The sequence below is a fragment of the Manacus vitellinus genome, unplaced genomic scaffold (genome assembly GCF_001715985.3).
Source record: "Manacus vitellinus isolate BGI_N305 unplaced genomic scaffold, ASM171598v3 scaffold_6_pilon, whole genome shotgun sequence".
Taxonomy (NCBI): domain Eukaryota; kingdom Metazoa; phylum Chordata; class Aves; order Passeriformes; family Pipridae; genus Manacus; species Manacus vitellinus.
The window spans coordinates 7,902,776-7,922,269 of record NW_021940750.1 but is presented as its reverse complement, the minus strand read 5'-3'; the positions used below and the strand labels follow the sequence as shown (position 1 = coordinate 7,922,269).

The window sequence follows — 19,494 nt, the reverse complement described above, 5'->3', positions numbered from 1 at the left end:
AGCTTCAACCTGCTTAAATCTCTTGCCTCCACTTATCCTTGTGATTCAGTTGTCTGCCTGTCTCTCTCTCTCCAGTATGCTACTATTTTGCGGAAAGCTTTCTCTTACAACCCTGACTCAAGAATGAGCAGACATTTTGACAAACAAAACCTTTTTCTAGTGGCAGGTTATCTTCTATCTTTCCACAACTGGCAAAATACCTCACCAATACTGCATATTACTGTTAAATCAGCAGCTATGCCAATGATTTTACCGGTAAACCCACGTATTAGATTTTACACATTTTTCTTAAGGCATTTATTTAGCAACAACCAACAAAAATTCAATGGAAAAAATAATATACCCTCTGCATTGCTTCTCTTTATTCATGCTTCAGACAGGGATCATTAGTTTCAAGAAAAAATTCTGTGGAAACAAGGCAAAGCCTCTAGTAAATATTTTTGATTTAAAATCACCCCAAATCCCACACCCTTTAACCAACAGTTACATCTTAAAATGTGGAATAGATGAGTGTGTTTGAAAGTTCGTGGTGCAAAATAGAGGAGGACGGCAAAACCTCCTCAGATTTGTCCAGAAAACAGCTATCCCACTTTTTACATAAATACAGTCTTCTCCTTTCCCCTTTTCCTCTCTGTTTCCATCAACCCTGCAACAAAATCAATATATAAGAACATCAGCAGCAGCTTTGATGATAGGCAATGATCCTTTTTGACATCAGTCTGTGACACGATCGTTGATTCTCTATCTTTAAATTACATCATAGTTGTGTAAAATATGCAGTGACATCCCAAACGTGAACTCTTCACATCCGCTGTCGATACCTCAGCCAGATCCAGACTGCTGTTGCGGCAAGCGCCAGGCCTGGCACAAGAATGGCTGCTAGAGGAAGCCCACCTGATTCTCCATCGCTTTGATGACCCACAGGGCCATTTTGTGGCTGCAACTACAAGGAAAAAAAGAAGTTATTTGTGTCAGAACCCATCACAGGAGAGCCTCCAGTTTGGTGTCTGGACCAGCTGGTTCTGTAAGGATGTTCAAGACAGTTTCCCCACTATCTGTGGGGAAGGTTAAAACAGCTTGTATGGACTGAGCTTAACTGCAGAGTATCCAGTCAGTATCAGGCATGTTCGTGTTTCTCTGCCACTTTGTAAACTAGGACTCTAACGAACTGAAGCAGGATACAGCAGAAACAATAACACACACATACCCAGTCATCCACTGATAAACTTCCCATCACACCACTTCCTCCTCATTACCAGGAAAAGGACATCACTAGTTATCTCTGTTTTTCTTACCTACCCTCTGCACTGGTCCAGAAGACTTACTCCTTTGCTAAGGGAGTAGAAAAGGGATCTCAACCCACCTCTCCCCACCAACATGCTTCAGGTTGATCAGCATTTCTTTTGTCAATTTCAATGCTAGCCAGAAATTAAGAATTCAATGCTAACAAAGGATTGATGATTCCTCTCTGTTTATATCTCAGATAGTGCCAGTACATTCAAACTACAGCAGTCCCCATTTCGTATTATCGTAAAATCCTTTAGGTTGGAAAAGACCTTTAAGATCATCAAGTCTTGCCATTAACCCAGCACTGCCAAGTCCACCATTAAATTAAGCCCCACATCTACACATTTTTTAAATGCCTCCAGGGATGGTGATTCAACCACTTCCCTCAACAGCCTGTTCCAACGTTGGACAATCCTTTCAAGTGAAGAAATTCTTCCTAACAGCCAACCTAAACTTCCCCTGGTGTAACTTGAGGACATCTCCCCTTGTCCTACCGCTTCTTACTCAGAAGAAGAGGCTGACACCCACCTCCCTACAACCTCCTTTCAGGTAGTTGTAGAGAGCGATAAGGTCTCCCCTGAGTCTCCTTTTCTCCGGGCTAAACAATCCCAGTTCCCTCAGCTGCTCCTCATAAGACTTGTACTCCAGACTCTTCACCAGCTCATTGTCCTTTTCTGGACACACTCCAGTGCCTCAGTGTCTTTCTTGTAGTGGTGGGCCACACACACATCTCAACACTAACATGAGTGATGACCTCTGAAAACAACAGAGGAATTCTGTGTCCAGTAAAATTTTGGTCATTGAAACAAAACTGGAGAACTCGAGATTCTCTCTTCACAGACAAACCTTTACCTCTGAGAAAGGAGATCTGTGAGCAAACACACCATACTCCAGCAAAACAAAGACAAAGCAATACGCAGACAATTACAGCTGTGGCAACTAGAGAAGGCCATAGGTCAAAAAAGATCTTTATATGCACATGTCACACGGAGCACCTGGACATAGTACTCTTCTTCCTTATCAAATAGACAGCTACCAATCATAAAAACCAGTCTAAACTGAGCCAGCAATAACCCTAAGAAACAGGTAACACATACCCTGCGCTGAATTTTCAGAGACACATCACAGCCTGCATTCCTGAACAGTTCCACAGCATCCTTGTGCCGCAAATCCTTCAAGTCTTTGCCATTGACCTAGCAAAAAAGGAAAAGGAGAACCAGATGCTGAAGACAAAAAAAGCAAATTTTTAATGACACAGGCTAACATAGGAAGGAGATAAAAATCTTCATCTTCCACAAAATTCTGTATTTGGGGCATGATACTATAATCAGCAATATCAATATTCATCCACTCATATTATAGATGTATTTTTATACGTTGAGGCAGAACATGAGAAACACCAAGCCAAAACACTGAGGGTACTGAAAAAAACTACCTAGAAGCAAAATCAGAATATAAGACCACAGTTGTGTCAATAGCAGCTTCTGATGCTGTTGCTTTACTGGAAACAAATCAAAGGTGTGATTCTGACAGCTAATGAAAACAAAAGAGCAGCTACAGCAAAATTATTATTATGAGTCTCTTTCCCACATTGTTCCCTCTACTGGTTCACCTTTGAAACCCTGCTGTTTGAGAAAGTGTTGTAAACATAAATAAAAAAGCACACTGATGTAACAAAACAAAACAAAAATACTTACATACTTATTGGCATCCCCTTGAAAGTGGTAGGATTTTTCTTAATTTAAAATAATATATCATGGCAGAAAGCTTTATAGCCTACTTGATTTCATTCACTAAGTGGTTATATTATCCTAATTTTTTATTTTCATCTCCATTACCCATAACTGTATCCCCTAAGATCACATCCAGTGCCTCCCTTCTCTTCATATTTAGATACCCCAAACACAAGTACATAAATATTAAACTGTCGAGAAAAGATAGGATAATATTCTCTATTTAACTTAGGATCATTTCATGGATCAATAATAGGTTCCAACTAGTGCAAGGCAGTCTACAGAGGCTAAAAATATTGCATGTGGAACATAATAATCAAGTGTAAAATAAAATTAAGGAGTATTAAAAGATTGTGTATCACACTAGAAGATGCTACTTCTTCACCCATCACTTCGTAAAGCATATTGTCTTGTATGATTGCCAGCTGACTGAAGAACCAGTGGGACTGAACATCAGTCATCTTAAAACATTTTTCTAAAAGGAGAAGCAGCCTGTATTATTCCTGAGGAGCTGAAATGAAAACAAGAATTTTATGGTCTAGAAGTTTTATAGTTAAAAAATCCCCCTGAGCAAAAGGATCAGTAATCATGGATTACCGGTCAAAAAATGGAAAACTTTTATTTACACGTGTGTAAATGACGATCCATTGTGAACAAGAGAAGTTCTGATGGATTCTATAACCTTAGGAAGGCAAGTCACAGAGGAAACACAAATGCAGCACCATGGAGTGCTTCTGAGACAAATCAAGAAGGCAAAAGAGATGAGCACATCTGTAGAGGCAGCACTCAAAGCTCTCCCCAGAACCCCAAGATAGCTCCTCCATGAAGACTGCTCAGCATCACCTAATTGCATTCACCAAATCATTCCTCTCTGTGCAGTGATGGCAAACCTGCCTCTCATATCGCATCACTGATAACAGCACTTCAAGAACACACGGGGCGACAGAGGACAGGGCTTACCGCTAAAATTTTATCTCCTTCTTGTAATCGGCCATCAAGGTAAGCTGCCCCATCCTTTTTGATCCGGCTGACATAGATGCTGCTGTCATTGGAAATGTACTGCTGATCTGTCCCACCAACAATGTTGAAGCCCAGCCCTAAGGTAAGCCAAAGAGAAAACCGATGAGAAAAAGCTCAAAGCTTCAGATATTCTTGCTGTCTTGCTTATTGGGAATGCACCTTCCCACGATGCCCTGCTTTCTTCACCACACTAAAACTCACAGCACGTAAATCTACATCATCCTTTTAAACTATCACTGTCTAGAAATTAGTCTCACAAAACTGGTCTTGAAAGCAGAGGAGAGACACTAAATGCCTGAGGAACCAGATGCTTCATTTCACAAAACATGGTGAGCTGTATTCAGGGTGTTGGGGAATACTGAGGGACGTGCCATCATTTCTGAGATGCCGGTTCAGCCCTCAGCAGGAATACATTTCTTCAGCACAGCATGAAGGAAAATGAAATCATTTTGCATTTGACATGAGGCCATAGTAAATCATTACCTTTGAGCAACAAGAAATCATGCCTGACAAGCATTTTGTGAGCTGGGAAACAGAGTAAGGAACGGCAAGAAACATCAGACCCTGTCTACAGATGAAGAAACAGGTAAGCAGAACTGTACTAGGGCTCAGAAGGCTCCCCTTCCACATCCCAGGAGCTGGAACTGGTGTGCTTTGCCTCCAAGAATAAGACTAGCCTATATGAAGCTACTTCAAATTGTATGCAATCATTTTGCTCTGTTACATGAATTCAAAATGTGACAGGAAATAAAGACAAAGTTTGCAGATTTAAAGCAAAACAAAAAAGAATATGCATACATTAAACAGAACTGATGTCCACTTCACATTTTTGCCATTTTATATCATTCTTTAAAGTAAGCCTCAGTTACAGATATCTAGCTGGATCCAGCTTCTGGATTAAAGTTAAAATTTCTTGCTTCATCAAAACCCAGAAGAACAAACTGAGTTCAGAATCTGGGAATCTGGAAAACCACAGGTTATGAGAGCACATTCCCCATTGCACATGCAGCTAAGATTGTCTATAAATAATAATACATGACAAGGGACAGGAACAATTCCCTAAGAAGAGGCTTGCAAAGAAATAAGGGAAAGAAAAGCTCAGGAAAAAGAAAAAAAAATCAAATACACAATCAAAGCAAATGAAAAAAACAACTTTTTTTTTTTCTGACATAGACCAGTCATCCAAAAGTTATAGTCAAGAACAGCTGAAGGTAAATTCTGCCCATGTTCAGCCAGGCTGATTTATTTGTTTTCACTTTCTTTCTTATCTTCACTCAAAGTTGTGGCTAGAAACCTTGAGAAGAGGAGTTGCAAATGAAAGTAAAACCACCTTGTGCCTGCTGGGAAGCAGCATTTTAAATCAGTCATAGGAGATCAAAGGATTTACAAAATGAGTCATGCTATTTCAAGTGTGCATCTACAGCTCGGAAGTAAAGAAATATTAACTGCAATCTTGCCACGCTTTTTTTTTTTTAAAAATTCCCTTCCTGGCAGCTTCAGACAAGCGAGGAAGAAAATGAAAGCAAGAGTAAATTGAATAAACACTGACTTTTCAACTAGACTAATATCTGTTCCAAGCAGGGGCAGTCGTGAACAATAACACACTCTTCAGTGGAAATAAAAAAGAAAAAAATTAAAAATCCATAAACCTAAAAATTATTTGCCACAAAGCCAATACCCTGGAAACAGGGGAAATCAATACTACAGAAAGCATAAGGTTTAATCAGTACTTATTAAAAAGCCAGAAAGAAGGAGCTAGAGTTTCAGAACATATCGATTCTCTTTCACATATATAAAAGCCCTCAAATATATTTATATATATGAAAAAAGTATATATTTTGCAACTTTTCATCCACAATTGGATAAATAATCAAAAGTCACAGTCTTCATCATCAGAGGCAAATCTTTGTGCCAAAGAAGCAGCAATTCACACTAGACGAAGTTCAATATTCACTGAACTTTTTCACTGTGTCTTTCCTTTCCAGCACTTAAACTTCCACTCTGGCTAAAAATATCTTCCCTATAATTCCTTGAGCTCTCTACTATTCTCTCCCTTACAGTTCATGTAGCCATAGAAAGAGACACAGCACAGCCAGAAGAAAAGGAGCAAGGGGAGGAAGGGAGCACATGGCACTAAGTCTCTTGTCTAAAAGGTACCAGAAGCAGAATGGTAAAGCTTTAAAAGCAGGCTCTGGGCTAAACTTCTCGCCCTCCCTGAGGCTGCAGACCTCCCTATGCCTCATTTACCCTCCCTGAAACTAAAAAAGTACCTCAAAAAGACATGAAAAAAATTATAATTGCCAGGATTAGCAAAAAAAAAGAACTGAATACAAGGAAAGTTGAAAAAGAGACATATACACACCATTTTGCCACTGGAAATACATTCAACACCTCAGCAAACTTTTGCCAGAGATGCTTAGTATCAGACCTATTTAAACAAGTTGCAGTCAAAACTATGATTTGGGAGACTATGGTATTACATTGTGCTTCACAGATAATAGTGTTTTGTTCCTTCCACAGAAATGAATTCATATGGTAAGTACATTAAGGCCAAAAGGGGTTGTGGAACCTTCAAATCGAGTAACATAGCTAGAAGCCTAACTAAAAATGCACAGCCCGTCTTAATAACCAGACTTAAATCACAGTGGCCACATCCAAGACCATTCTCAACTCTGCACATCAACATTCCCTTCCACCTCTCTCAAAGTTTTAGGTTCCCAAACGCATGAAAACAGCTTTCCCATCAGAAGCAGCTTTGTTTAGCAAACAGTTTTCACTGACAAGCACAGCTTCATTAGCTTGAGCTCATGGCTCTACAGGCAGGGCTACGCGGCTTTCAGACCAGTGGCCATTCTGGCGAGCAGGGGAGGCAGAGGACTGCACCCCAGGCCCACCCTCTGGGTTCTGATTGCCAGCACAGGGGCCAGGACCTACCAAGAAATACGTTCACCCCAGAAATCGGAAAACGGCACATAGGCCAAGGGTGTGGGTGCTGCAGTCCCGGGGGGCCCGTGGAGCCGAGGCCAGCCAGCAGCCGCCCCTAACAGTTGTGCAGACAGACAGAAGGGCTGCCACATTTTCTTTTATGCTCGTTTTAATTAAAGACAAGGCCTCACGCACAGAAGTACAGCTGTAGCTCTGAAACCTCCCTGGAGTCAGGATTTTGCTCCAGAGGTTCTTTAGAGCCAAGATTTTGCTCAGGAGTTGTACGTTTGGTGCTAACTTGCTGCACTTCTGAAAGTGTGATTTGAATGGCATCATAAATCCTGAAAAGCAAAGCCAAAACAATGCCCCAAGGACTGCCCTGTTCCCTCTCCCCTCCAGCCCGTGCTCCTCTCTCTCACCACCCCAAAGCCCCTCGTGCTACCCCGTACAATGACCGCCAAGCTGACACTACAGGGCACGGTCACTGGGACACACGACTTTGAAATGGCACCTAACTCAGGGTATCCAACGCGGCTGGGCGCTCAACGCCTGCCACCTCACTTGGAAGCGACAGGAGCTCCACCGGAGATGGCAGCTTCCCAGGAAAACCAGAGGCGAGTTGTTCACGGGGACACCGGCCGGGGCTCCCGCAGAGGACGGAGCCTGACCCAGCAGCTCTCCTCACCGCAGGGCTGCCCGCTCTCTCTCGCCGTCCTCGCCGGCACCGTCGCCGCCGGGCCCTCCGCCGCCGCGCCGGTGCCACCACGCAGCACTGCCAGCCCCGCCACCACCGCGCGCGCTCCCGCTCCGGCCTCCTCGGGGCTCCGCAGGCCTCGCGCGGCTGCCCGCGGCCCGGGAGGCGCCCGGGGCCAGCGCGGGGTGGTCCCCCGTCTTTACCTGAAGGTCTGCGGGTGAGGCTGATGATCTCCTCCGGCGTAGCCGCGCCCGCCACGCTGCCGTTCATGCTGCGGCCTGATGAACTCGACACCCGGGGCAGCCGCTCCCGTCCCCTCGGCCGGCCGCCGCCGGCCGCGCCGCGAGCGCTGGGAGTTTGTAGGTCCGCGCCGCGGGAAGCGGTGCCAAGCGCGTCCTGCGAGCGGCACGGCCCCCGCGCCGGCGGCCCGGAGCTACAGCCGCCCGCGGGACGGGGCTGCTCCCGCTGGGCCCTCGGGCCCCGGGCCGCCGCGACCGGCGCTCACTGCAGAGCCTGGAGAGGAGCGGGCCCGCGGGAACCCAGCACAGCGTCCTCCTGCCCCCCGCACCTTCCCCGGATCCTACGCGGCATCTGTGCCTGGCCGTGCTTTGCTCCCCAGGCTGGAGGTGGCTTTCTCAGGAAGGTTAAGAAGTAGGTGATTGTTGTCTAGGGGGAACTTAGCAGAGAAAGAGAGAGAGATCTGACCTGTTCCCAGCCCTTTTAACTAGCCTCACAGCAAACTGAAAAGCAGATCAGACAGTGATGGGCAGGAGCAAAAGCCAAATGCAGGCAAATCGCAGAGAGAGTGTCTATGCCATTGCCTAGATATCCTGTGATACAATAAAGTGATGCTCTAGATTCAGAAGCGCAAATGGTACACACTGACTGCCACTGCTGGGACAATAAATACCTATCTATGCCCTAACAAGGCATTTGGTTTGAGGATTTGAGAAATTTCCTCAAAACTCTACAGATAATTACCTAGCAATAAAGTGCAAAGTAGTTCAACTTGTCTAACAGAGAAGCCACTTGAACCTGGCACTCTGTATGACGGGGATTTCTTGAACCAACAGATTCTTTGGAAATAAACAGCAAGGCAAAATTTATCATTACTTATTTCCTTATTAAACTGTATCCTTATCTATTTCAGCACATGCTACAAGTATGTCAATACAGACAATGACAACAGGGAACAATGAACAGGCCTGATCCAATTAAATTGCCTGATTGCTTGGCACTACAAGATCAGTCACATCTACATGTTGCAGGAACTTCTCTGATGAAAATGAGGACCAGCTGCTCTGGTCTTCAGTGTTAACACTATCAATCAATTTGTTTGGTATTACAGTACAGATAACAAATATTTTTGACTGCATTCATTCCCAGATGATCTGCATATTTGGATTCCTGAATTTAATAGGGAGAGGCAATCTGGGTGATGGATCTCTGAATTAGAGGAAGAGTGTGCTATGTGCCTTAATGCTACAACATTATTGCTTAATGCTAAACTGAGTGTTAGAACACCTGCCTCAGAGGTGGGAGACAGGCATTCAAAGTCCAATTACACCTGCGGTGATGAGCAAAACCATGATTTGTCTATCATGGGAAGACTTCTTAAAAGTTGAGCACAGCATTCAGTTTCACATCTGTTTCAGTCCAGTTCACAGAGTTATGTTGTCCTGGATGTCTATACTTTTTGTGGCCATTAAATAGGAACACTGCACAATAAAACTTGCACAACAGTCATCCATTATTTTCCCCCCTGTCCTGGTTTCAGCTGGGACAGAGTTCATTTTCTCCTTGGTAGCTGGTACTGTGCTCTGTTTTTTGGATTTAGTATGAGAATAATGTTGATAACACACTGATGTTTTTGTTGTTGCTAAGTAGCGTTAACCTTAAGTGGAGGAGTTGAGGACTTTTCAGTGTCTTGTGCTCTGCCAGTGAGGCACAAAAGCCTGGGAGGGAGCATAGCCAGAACAGGTAACCTAAACTGGACAAAGGGATATTCCATACCACAGAACAGTCTAGTTCTAGACATATACATGTTCAGTATATAAACTGGGGAACTATCTGGAAGGGGGCAAATCACATTCTGGGATGGAATGGGTATTGGCCAGTGGGTGATGAGCAATTTTACTGTGCAGGACTTGTTTCCTTTGGGTTCCTTTACTCTTGCCTTTTTTTTCTCTTTTTCTTTTTTTTTGTTTTGTTTTGTTTCAATTATTAAACTGGTTTTATCTCTACCCACGAGGTTAACCTTTTCTTTTCCAAATCTCCTTTCCACTGGGTGGAAAGGGGTGGGAGAAGAGTGAGTGAGCAACTGCGAGGTAGTTAGCAAACTCCTTGAAGATACATACTGTTCCTTACCAGCAGTTTAATGTATTTTAAAGATGCCAATCTTGGTTTAGAACAAACCCAATTTTATCTTGACCTGAGATAACTGTGATATTAACTGTTCTTATAAGTCTTCTTTAGCCAGGAAGAGATTTCAAACAAGAAACATGGATATACGTTGTACATTATTGTTGTAACTTTCTCTTAGGCAGGTTCAGGCTTCACCTATCACTAAGTAGCCTGCCACGTGTTAACAGCTACCTAAGACAATACCTTACTGCACTGGCACAGGCCACTTCACAGAATCACAGAATGGTTTGGGTTGGAAGGGACCTTAAGGAGCATCTAGTTCCAACCCCCCTGCCAGGGGCAGGGACACCTTCCACTGGACCAGATTGTGTCTTCTTATTTCCTCCAGCACCATTTCAAGTACTCCACTGACCCACATCTCTTGGGAGACAGTGCAGCAGCATTTGCAGGCTGCCTCTTCCATGTTCAAGTGACTTATACATTAACCAAGTTCTAGCATCCATTTAAAGCACTTTAAAAGGTAATTAAAACTATGAGGGGAAAAAAGGGGAAACCAGAAAGATTAGGATTAAACTTGAACCTTCCTAGCACCTTCAGAGCAGCGTCTTCAGAGTAGTGCGACATTTCTAACAAACTACCAAAGGAACCAAGTTATTCATAGCTATAGTAAAATGAGAAACAACAATATTTTCAAAGAGCAAACCTTAGCAAGGCAGCTCACACTTTTTATAAAACACAGACTAGGTTTGTTGGGATATGTGTTTGTCTTGCTTATAGCCTAAATTGTGCTTTCATTTACACCTCTGTCTCTTCAGCATGCAGGTCTGTAAATAAAAACTCCCTGACCCTCTAACTTTTCTCTGGTCTCAGCACAGATCTATACTTGGCAATTTATGGTACAGTATCAATCAGCAATAGGCAGCCATAAAGATGGCAGTCTGAAACTTCTGCCACTCTTCATCTATTTAAAAAGCAAAATTTAAAAAAGTCTGCCAGTACTTACCAGTTTTGCATAGCTAGTTGGAAGGTGATGTGTTACTTTTTGTCTCTGTCTTTTGACTAACCCCCTTGTTTATCAAGTATCCCTTGTTAGCAACACCTGCATTACGATTACTATTTCTCAGAGAACACTCCCCCTATGCTCCCCAGAAAAAGGTCTCTGGCTATAAGGAATAAATTTGTGGTGTTAGTCAAGGGGCAGTTATCTTGTCATTTGACATAAACACAGGATTAAGTTTTCTTCATCTAATCAAAATTATCCATGTTTTATCAAGACAATAAGCACAGCCTGCTGAGCAAACAATGTGTTACCTCATTTCCTCAGACAAATATAGATAATTATGTAAGGATCCATTTGCTCTAGACAAAAAGCCATGAAACACTGTGAATCACATCCTTTGTATTTCACATCCAATCATAATCTAACCAGCCCTTTTTTCATATAGGACATAATTATGGAGAAAAAAGAGTATTACAGGAAAATGTGTATTCTAAAAACATAAATGTCACATTTGGGAGGCAGCTAGAGTTGACCATCATCATTTGTAGAGTCACCAACATATTTCTTCCCAAATGTTGCAAGTATTGGGGTACTTATCCTGCCTTTATAGAATGTTTGCTAAAAATGTCCTCTTTGCTTCCTAAATACAAATAATTCTTTTGTTAGCAGAGAAGTGCATTATAGCCCTTAATCCAGAAACACCAGACCTTTAGAAAAAAGGTCTGTAATGTGGACTACAGAATCCTCTTCATGCTGATCTGATAGAAAGATCTAGTCACTGCTATAATATAAAATAATAAAATTAAAACTTATTGAATGGTATTTCCACGTCCCTCATATTTTTCCAGAAGTTAGACACATTTTATCTTGTGTTAAAAAAAAAATGAAAAATACAGTGCTTCTGTGTGGCACTCTGTAGAGCTGCAAGGATACATTCAGTTATAGCGTAAGAAACAATCACATGGTAAACCAAGAGAAACATCATGAGAAAGTCAGATAAAACATCTATCAAATATTGTAGGAATTCTGGGTGGGGAAAACTCTTGCAGAATAGTTCCGAATACTTTAGAAATTCAGTTAACTTGTGCAACCCCACAGACAGCTCCTCTTAGTGACAATAAAATACACAACACTTCTCAGAAGAAGCCATCACTCAAGGCACTGGAAAATTTCCAGAAAATAAAGACAATTTGTTCTTGTGAAATGTCAGATTTGGTGCCACTACACTGTTGATGTATATCTGATGGTCAAAAATGTAATGCTTACTGGTGTGATCTGGATAATCCTTCTCTACTGTCTCACAAAATGAAGACCCTGTTTCCTTTGGTCTACCTCCCTCCTGAAAGGCTGCTCCCTGTAAACAGTTGGAAATACTAATGAAACAGACACCTGCATCCACTGCAATACCTGTTTCTTGCCTGTTTGTGTGTCACAGATGCGAATTAAATCATAGAATCATAGAATGGTTCGTGTTGGAAGGAACCCAGTGGAGACTGCAAGAGCAATATTTTCTCTTTAGTTGTTAACGAATGACAGAAGCAAGATGTTCACAAACATCTCTCTCCCTGAATCAAAGAAAGCATTAGATGAAGGAGTAAATTGAAGCAAATAATTTATCTACAGATAATTTATCTTATCTATTTAAGAAGTTTGCATTTTTAAACTGTTGATATGAAGCATAAACACTCTACCTACAGTTTACCTAACTACGTCAATTTAAGAGCTCAGCGTACAAAGAACAGCAGGCCTTAATGCCTACATTTATTAATTTAAATTAAACAAAGATAACTTTTACTCTGCATTTAATGATATCATATGAGATTAGAGCTATTCGGAATGTGTTGAATTATTTTGATGATATTATCAGATGGCTTTGCTAAAGAGAGATTTCCCCAGGAGCATTGGTCTTCTTGCTTGTTGGTCTTCAGTAGATTTTGACTCACCATCAGGTGAGTCTTCTTTAGGTACTTCTGGTTTTTTCAGTCTTTGAAATAACTGCAGTATTCTGTGGAATTGGGCCTTTATCCTCCTAAGCCATCCTACTATTTCCTGTCTATAACGCATGGTAAGGTTTACTCCAAGGAAACAGAGAAAAAAAAAAGTAAGTAGTATTAGTCTTACTTTTGCTCTCTGAGAAATCTTCCTGGCTGGAGGGGGTCCACTGTCAATGCTACCTCCAAATCCTTCCAATTCACAATATGGAGGAGCCCAGCCATACTCGCAGTGGCAGTTCTTACGATTGTTACACACTCCTCTGTCATAACACTTTGTCACGTTACAGTCGTAGTTCAGCACTGATACATTCATACACGTCCTGTTGATACAAAGCTTATCACTACCACATGGTGTGCCATCTTCCACAGCTCCCATGTCAGCTCCTGGCATCCCTACGTGATAGTCAAGACCCCAACAATTTTTATCTCCAACAGGAGTTTGGACTAGCGTTACATGGTTCTGCAAGGGAGGTAGTTTGACTATGTTTTCACACTGAATCCTACCGCATAAGATATTCTCAATACTGCATTTTGTAAAACGGATATTGTCATGAATACCACAATTCCCAAACCGGTCACCTTGAGTATTCACTGCTTTGAAGCAATCTAAAGAAGCAGCCCTAGCTTGTTTGCCAAAGAGATCCTGGCACTGTTTACTGTGGGAAGAACATTTTCCTTGATAGCAATAAGCACCATCTTTGCAAGGGGTTCCATCTTGTAGGTAGACATCCAGTGGGCACTGAGGGGAAATCCCATTGCAATACTCTGGCAGGTCACAGCTGCCAGTACTTTCTCTGCAGAGTGTTCCTGCTGGAAGGACCTTACAGTTCTTGCAGCATTTTCCAGACGCACAGACTGAACCTACAGTAAGCGTACAGTTCGGGTGGCAACAAGGATCCTTTCTGCAGACTGATTCTGAACCGCAGTCACATTGCTCTCCACTTTCTAATATCTTATTCCCACAGTATTCACGCTTCGAGGTGTAGAAAGCGCCTGGTGGTGGTGGTTGACGAAGGCAGTCAGCGCCATTTACAAGCAGGTCAAAGTAGTATTTGTAACTGCAGTCACTGAATGCATCAGTGTCAGCGTTGCTTTCGTACATAATGCATTTCTCTCGTCTGCATTTACAGTCTGGTTTATCATGGCTCATCCCAAGATTATGGCCCAGCTCATGGACAAATGTGATAAAAAATCCGGACAACTTTTTTTCAGTGAAGGAAGCAACAGCTGATGACCAGTGGTTATCACACACTGTCCCTATATATGCCAATCCCAGGGTGCTTCCAAAGCTCTGGAATGCAAATAAGTGAGCAACATCATGGCGCATCCGTCGGGACAGGTTTGACTTTCGCCAATTGTTAAAGTCACTGAGTACCTTGCCGAGAGATCTAGTAATATTTATTAAGTTGCTTTCGGTCCATATCTCCAATCCCATAAGAAACAGCCGGACAGAAAGCTGTTTGTACAGAATGTCCCCAATGTTGATTACTTCCATGACTTGCCTCAAGACTTCGGATTTGTTCCTGCCTGACTTCACAAACCGCACATTGTCCACGACCACTACTATCTTGACATATCTGATGTGTGTCCACCAGTCCTTCAGTTCCTCGTTCTCCTCCTCTGCCTTTGGAGCCTTGAACCAGGGCAGCACAGCCTTTTGGTGCTGCAGCATCTCAGGGGTCAGTCCGCAGGTAGGGCCCATGTGGTTGTTGGCCTCCTCCATGCGGTAGAGGATGTGCCGAAAGGCTGGATCGTTGGGGATGGGCTCGATCTGGAAGGTATCATCCTCCACCCAGAGCACACCGTGGAGGCCCCTGTCACAGGCACTGAGGGCCACCAGGGAGCCAGGGCTGCCCAGCACCTCGCCCTGGTAGAAGCAGTTGTCCCGCACGAAGGGGTGCTCCTCCCGGCGGGTGCCGTCCTTGCCATAGGTGACCAACGTGAAGGGCCGGGAGACCAGGCCCCGCCGGGGCTGCAGGCGCAGCACCCGCGGCCGCCCCGCCACCTTCAGCCAGTAGGTCACGGCCGGGGGTCGCTGCCGGCCCGCGGGCTCAGCTGCCGCGGCACCGTCACCACGCGCGAGGGACGGGGCGGCGGCGCCCCCTCGCGCACCGGGGCACCCGCCAGCACCCCAGCAGCAAGCAGCACCAGGAGCCCCGGCAGCGCCCCCATCGCTGCCGCCCGGCACCGGCGCCCCCCGCCCCCGACCGGGCATGGAACCCGAGAAGGCCCGGCCCGGGAGGAACCGCCCGAGGCTCCAACTGCCGCCGTGCCGGCCCGGCCCCCGCGGGAAATGGCACCCGCGGCCGCGGGCACATCGCTGCCTTGCAGCACGGACAGAGGCTCTTGGGGGGAGGAAGGAGTAAATTAGCCTTCCACAAGCACGTTCCCATATTTTTATAAGCTTCATTTCAAATTAATGGGTGCTTCTCCTTCTGAACAGACATAGAGAGGCCCCCAGCTCAGATTCACACTCCTTGTCACAGATGTTTGTGTTGAGCAAGGAGATCATTCTTGGGTAGGCCACAAGTGGGAAAATCTGTTTTAAAACCTCAAAGGATGGCTTTTGCTTTTTTCACTCTTTCTATTAGAGGATAATTTGTGAGTGGACATCAGAAACAGGCTATTTTCAGCTCAAAAGAATATCTGGAAAAGTTTAGCGTCTGAAATGAAAAAGTATAGAAATACTCCTTGTGGTACCCTTTCTTAGTGTCTGCCTTATTATAGCTACTTACAGCTATACACACCCCTCCAAAAAAAGATAGAATAAGGGTAATTCACTTCCACTACATTCAATAATATAGAGGCAAATTAACAGCACCAAATATAAGACCTCAAGCCTATTTACACCATAGATGCTACATACCTACAACGATATGCTTTAATTACAGACATAACCGATGCAGCAGCCATTTTCCCACATCATGGCCTTTCTAAAGGCTTGTGCTTGCACAGCACTGGAAAGAGAATACTTACAGGTACCTCTACCACTTGGCTGCCATTCTCATTTTGGGATACAGCTACATCAAGACATCATCATCACTGGTCTACTCTGGCCTCCAATCGGGAGGTCTGGAGACACACTATATAACACTGCTGCTTCTTTTGAGAACGCACGCAGGATCACTCTTGAGGAGAAAAGACAACGCAGAAAGAATCATGTCTTGTTGATGCCACCTAAAGAGTCTTTCTGCTGTGCCTTTTGCAACTGGACCAGTCTATTTTGCATTGGCCTTTTTAGTCACCAGCGCATTTGTAGCAAATGTGGGTAGAGCCCTTCCCAAATCTTCGTTTGTGAAGCCTAGCCATGATGACATCAAGACACAGCTAGAACACAGTGATCTGGATTGTGGTAGGACAGGATGCCCTGTGCAACACAGCTTTGCACACCGGTTTTCTGGCACATATTGCTGGGATTCAGCATAGCCACAGCTGTTATCTTTTGGGAATTCTTCAAAACTTTCATTTCAGTGCTGAAAACACAGCTGGCATGAAGTCCAACCTGCTATGGCCATTATTTTCCTCAGCTGCAGGAGGTGCACCCTCCCACCACCCCATACCATCTCAGGAATCGTGCTTTTCAAGACCAGTTTCTATGTGCTGACCATCACTCTGGGACAGGCAGCAACATTTAACATTTCAAACTATCTGAGACAGGCACTGCCCCTCAGGAGGCTGAGCAGTGAGAGAAGCAGGAAGCAAAATGTTCAGAGCCTCCTTCTGCTGCCTCATGCCCCAGGGTCCTGAGTGGGATGGTTTTCTAAGCTGGGCACCTGGCAGGCCTAACCAACAGCTGTGGAGGTTACCAACAGTTGTCCAAAGGAACTTCAGACTCTGTGAACTGGCACCTTGCTCACTCCTTGCAAGTATGGCCAGCATTAGTAGCATACACTTTGTAATACAGTACCTCAGATTAAAGAAAACAGGATGCCTGCTTCTATTAGGATCCATCTAGAAGGATCTTTCTAGATATACATTCAAATCCATGATGTGTGTTAGCCTTAGATTTATTATTAATTTTAAAATTATAGGAACTGGTTTTTTTTGTGAAGTCTTTTATGTGCAGCTAGTTACTGAAAAATGATCCACTGTTTTTCAATTATTAGTTTTGCATTCCCAGGCTGCAAACTATGTCAGATTATGTCTTTTGAAATATATATAACTCAGACTACAATAACAGAAAAATCCTGTTATATAATCTGTATGCAATGTCTGTAGTGCTGTTTTTAAATACATACTTCTCCTGTGTGATGACTCCTTAAGTTATAGTAAAGGCCCTACTAAATCACTCTGCCAATTTGCTAAAGACATCCCTTGCCACCTGTACAAGCCCCCAACCTGAAGTTGTCCACTACTTTCTTTCTTTTTTTATATTTAGGACTAGAAAATAGTCTAGTTCCACTGTTGAACTCATGGCAGATTATTCTTGTGGGGTAGTGTCAATGTAACTTTGTGCCACTGCATTCAGCACCTAAGCAAGCCCTTAGGCATTGAGGTTACATAATTTTTATACAGTGATCTCACTGTTATGTTCAGGTTACCAGACCCTTGCATTTCTGTATGGACCAGGTAAAGATCAAAGGGCAGGGAGGGAAAGATTCTCATTGCATGACAATGAACAGGTTGGGAAGAAAAAATGACTAGCATTACAGTAGAGCAGGGAAAAAATATCACAGCAGTCTTTGCTACTTCAACTGCAGAAACATTTCTTCGGCAGGTGTAATTGGCTTCCTCATGAGTGTTTTTCAAATTTTTTTCAATCTAGTAGCCCCCTAAAATTTCCAGTGAAGGTGCAAGCTCCTATGGAATTGAATCCTACCAGTGAGAAATTTACTGTTCTCACTTACCTTCAGTTGAGTCTTTAGGAACAGGTCACAAAACCCCAGGAGCCTTGTGGACCACAGGTTAAAATCCACTGTCCTGCTAGAAAGAAATTTAACCACCTGATTGCTGAGAAATCACTAATACGTCATAACTCATCCCACTGGGAAAATTTCTCCCCCCCACCCATCCATCTATGATTCATTGAACCTTGAATGCCTAGTTATCATTTGCTTTGCTATTGAAAAAAATAATGAAAACAACCCTGAGAAAGTGTATCACATCAACTTTTGTTCAGAAACCACCTGTTGGTTCAGTGAAACCATAGTCTATTTGCATAATATATCTTCACCATTTTCTTCAAAGGGAACCTCTATGTCTCAAAATAAAGCTATTCTATCCCCTTTGCCTTGTCCCTCCTATTGCCTATACCCTTCTAGCCTTGCTCCAAGTACAGCTTGCTTTGGCAAACAACAAGTACTGACTGTCCAGATGGCATCTAACATTTTTGCTGGGAAAAGGTTACTAAAATATGAAGTATAGGGGCAGAGTAGCAAAGAGAAATGGGCAAGAGCAACACATAGCCTGGTCAGACCTTACTTAGTGAAAAGTTGAAAATGACAGTATTTCTGCTGCACCTGAGACACCATTAGCTTTACACAGTAAATTGAGGTAGCTAGACTAACCCTCTTCCTACAGTTTGGCTGGATTTTTACATGTATGTGTATATATAAACACATATATACAATACATGCATAACCGTTCATGGGTATGCACACATTTATATGTACTTTCAGACTATGAGAAGAATTGTTTCTATTAGAGTTCTAGGTAATTTTTAGCTCCTGCTACCCTGTGACTTAGAAAAGCCCTTCTGAAGTCTGAATGGTTATTGTCTAAGAGCAAAAAGTAGAGACAGTATGACCAAATCTCTCCTTTATGCAAAAGGAGCATGGGCAAATTTCAGAACTGCTGGCTTATCTCCCTTTCATCTATAAGCTTTACGAATACTGAAGGTCCTTTGGAAGGACTTTGGACCTCAGCAGTCAAGCTCTAAACCAAGAGAGAGCCTATAAATATCAAAGAGAAAAGGTTTAGATTCTTACACACTGGAAAACATTATTGACTACAAGATAGCTGCTTAACTTCTTTTTAACAGTAAATTACTTGGAGTTTAACAGTAATATCTGACATAATGTCATTTCAGTAAGTTAATATCATAGCTCACTTAACTGATAAAATTATTTTAGAATATCTGGTCAGCAAGTAACAGGATCAGAAGGTATTTCAGTCCCTTGTATGGCAAACGTTCAGCACTGGACAGCTGCTAAGAAATGGGCACACTCATTAGTAACATCCCTAACTGCTTTATAATCTAATTCTCTCAGGAAAAGATCATTCCCCTAGAAGAGGCTTATCACATTTAAATGCATTGTTTCATGAATGGAAGCCATTTTCTGTCCTCTCAATAACTTAGATGCTAGCACTTTACCTCAGATGGGATCAGACCAGAAGTCCATTCTTTGTAACGCCCTTTGACACCAGCCAATACCAGATATTTCTGCAGAACGCAAAAAGGCTGCTAAGAGATGAAGAGATGAGGACAGTCTGCCCCTTCAGGCCCTTATCTCTGAATTGGCTCAAATTCTGAGCATG

At 43.2% G+C, this 19,494-nt stretch overlaps 2 protein-coding genes across 2 annotated transcripts; both read right to left on the bottom strand.

The window, feature by feature from the left end:
* Positions 1 to 273: 273 nt before the first annotated feature.
* LOC115307927 (synaptojanin-2-binding protein-like) lies at positions 274 to 7,993 on the bottom strand. Its single transcript, XM_029964186.1, has 4 exons — positions 7,863 to 7,993; positions 3,981 to 4,117; positions 2,385 to 2,480; positions 274 to 943 (listed from the first exon to the last, which is right to left on the bottom strand). Exons 1-4 carry the CDS (start codon positions 7,927 to 7,929, stop codon positions 803 to 805), a joined length of 441 nt encoding a protein of 146 aa, XP_029820046.1. The 5' UTR covers positions 7,930 to 7,993; the 3' UTR covers positions 274 to 802.
* A 4,432-nt stretch (positions 7,994 to 12,425) lies between these two features.
* On the bottom strand, positions 12,426 to 15,189 carry LOC103761036 (disintegrin and metalloproteinase domain-containing protein 20). Its single transcript, XM_018082359.2, is given in 2 exon segments — positions 12,426 to 15,051; positions 15,054 to 15,189. Coding segments are annotated over 2 exon segments (2,301 nt in total). The 3' UTR covers positions 12,426 to 12,886.
* Positions 15,190 to 19,494: the final 4,305 nt, after the last annotated feature.

What these genes read in the sequence shown, in the direction of transcription:
- LOC115307927 (XM_029964186.1), bottom strand. Translation starts at nt 7,929, where the DNA reads ATGAACGGCAGCGTGGCGGGCGCGGCTACGCCGGAGGAGATCATCAGC. An exon ending in AAGGAGATAAAATTTTAGCG is followed by an intron (nt 2,481 to 3,980) that starts GTAAGCCCTGTC and finishes CTTTTTTGCTAG; the next exon opens with GTCAATGGCAAAGACTTGAA. An exon ending in CTCTGAAAATTCAGCGCAGG is followed by an intron (nt 944 to 2,384) that starts GTATGTGTTACC and finishes TTTTCCTTGTAG; the next exon opens with TTGCAGCCACAAAATGGCCC.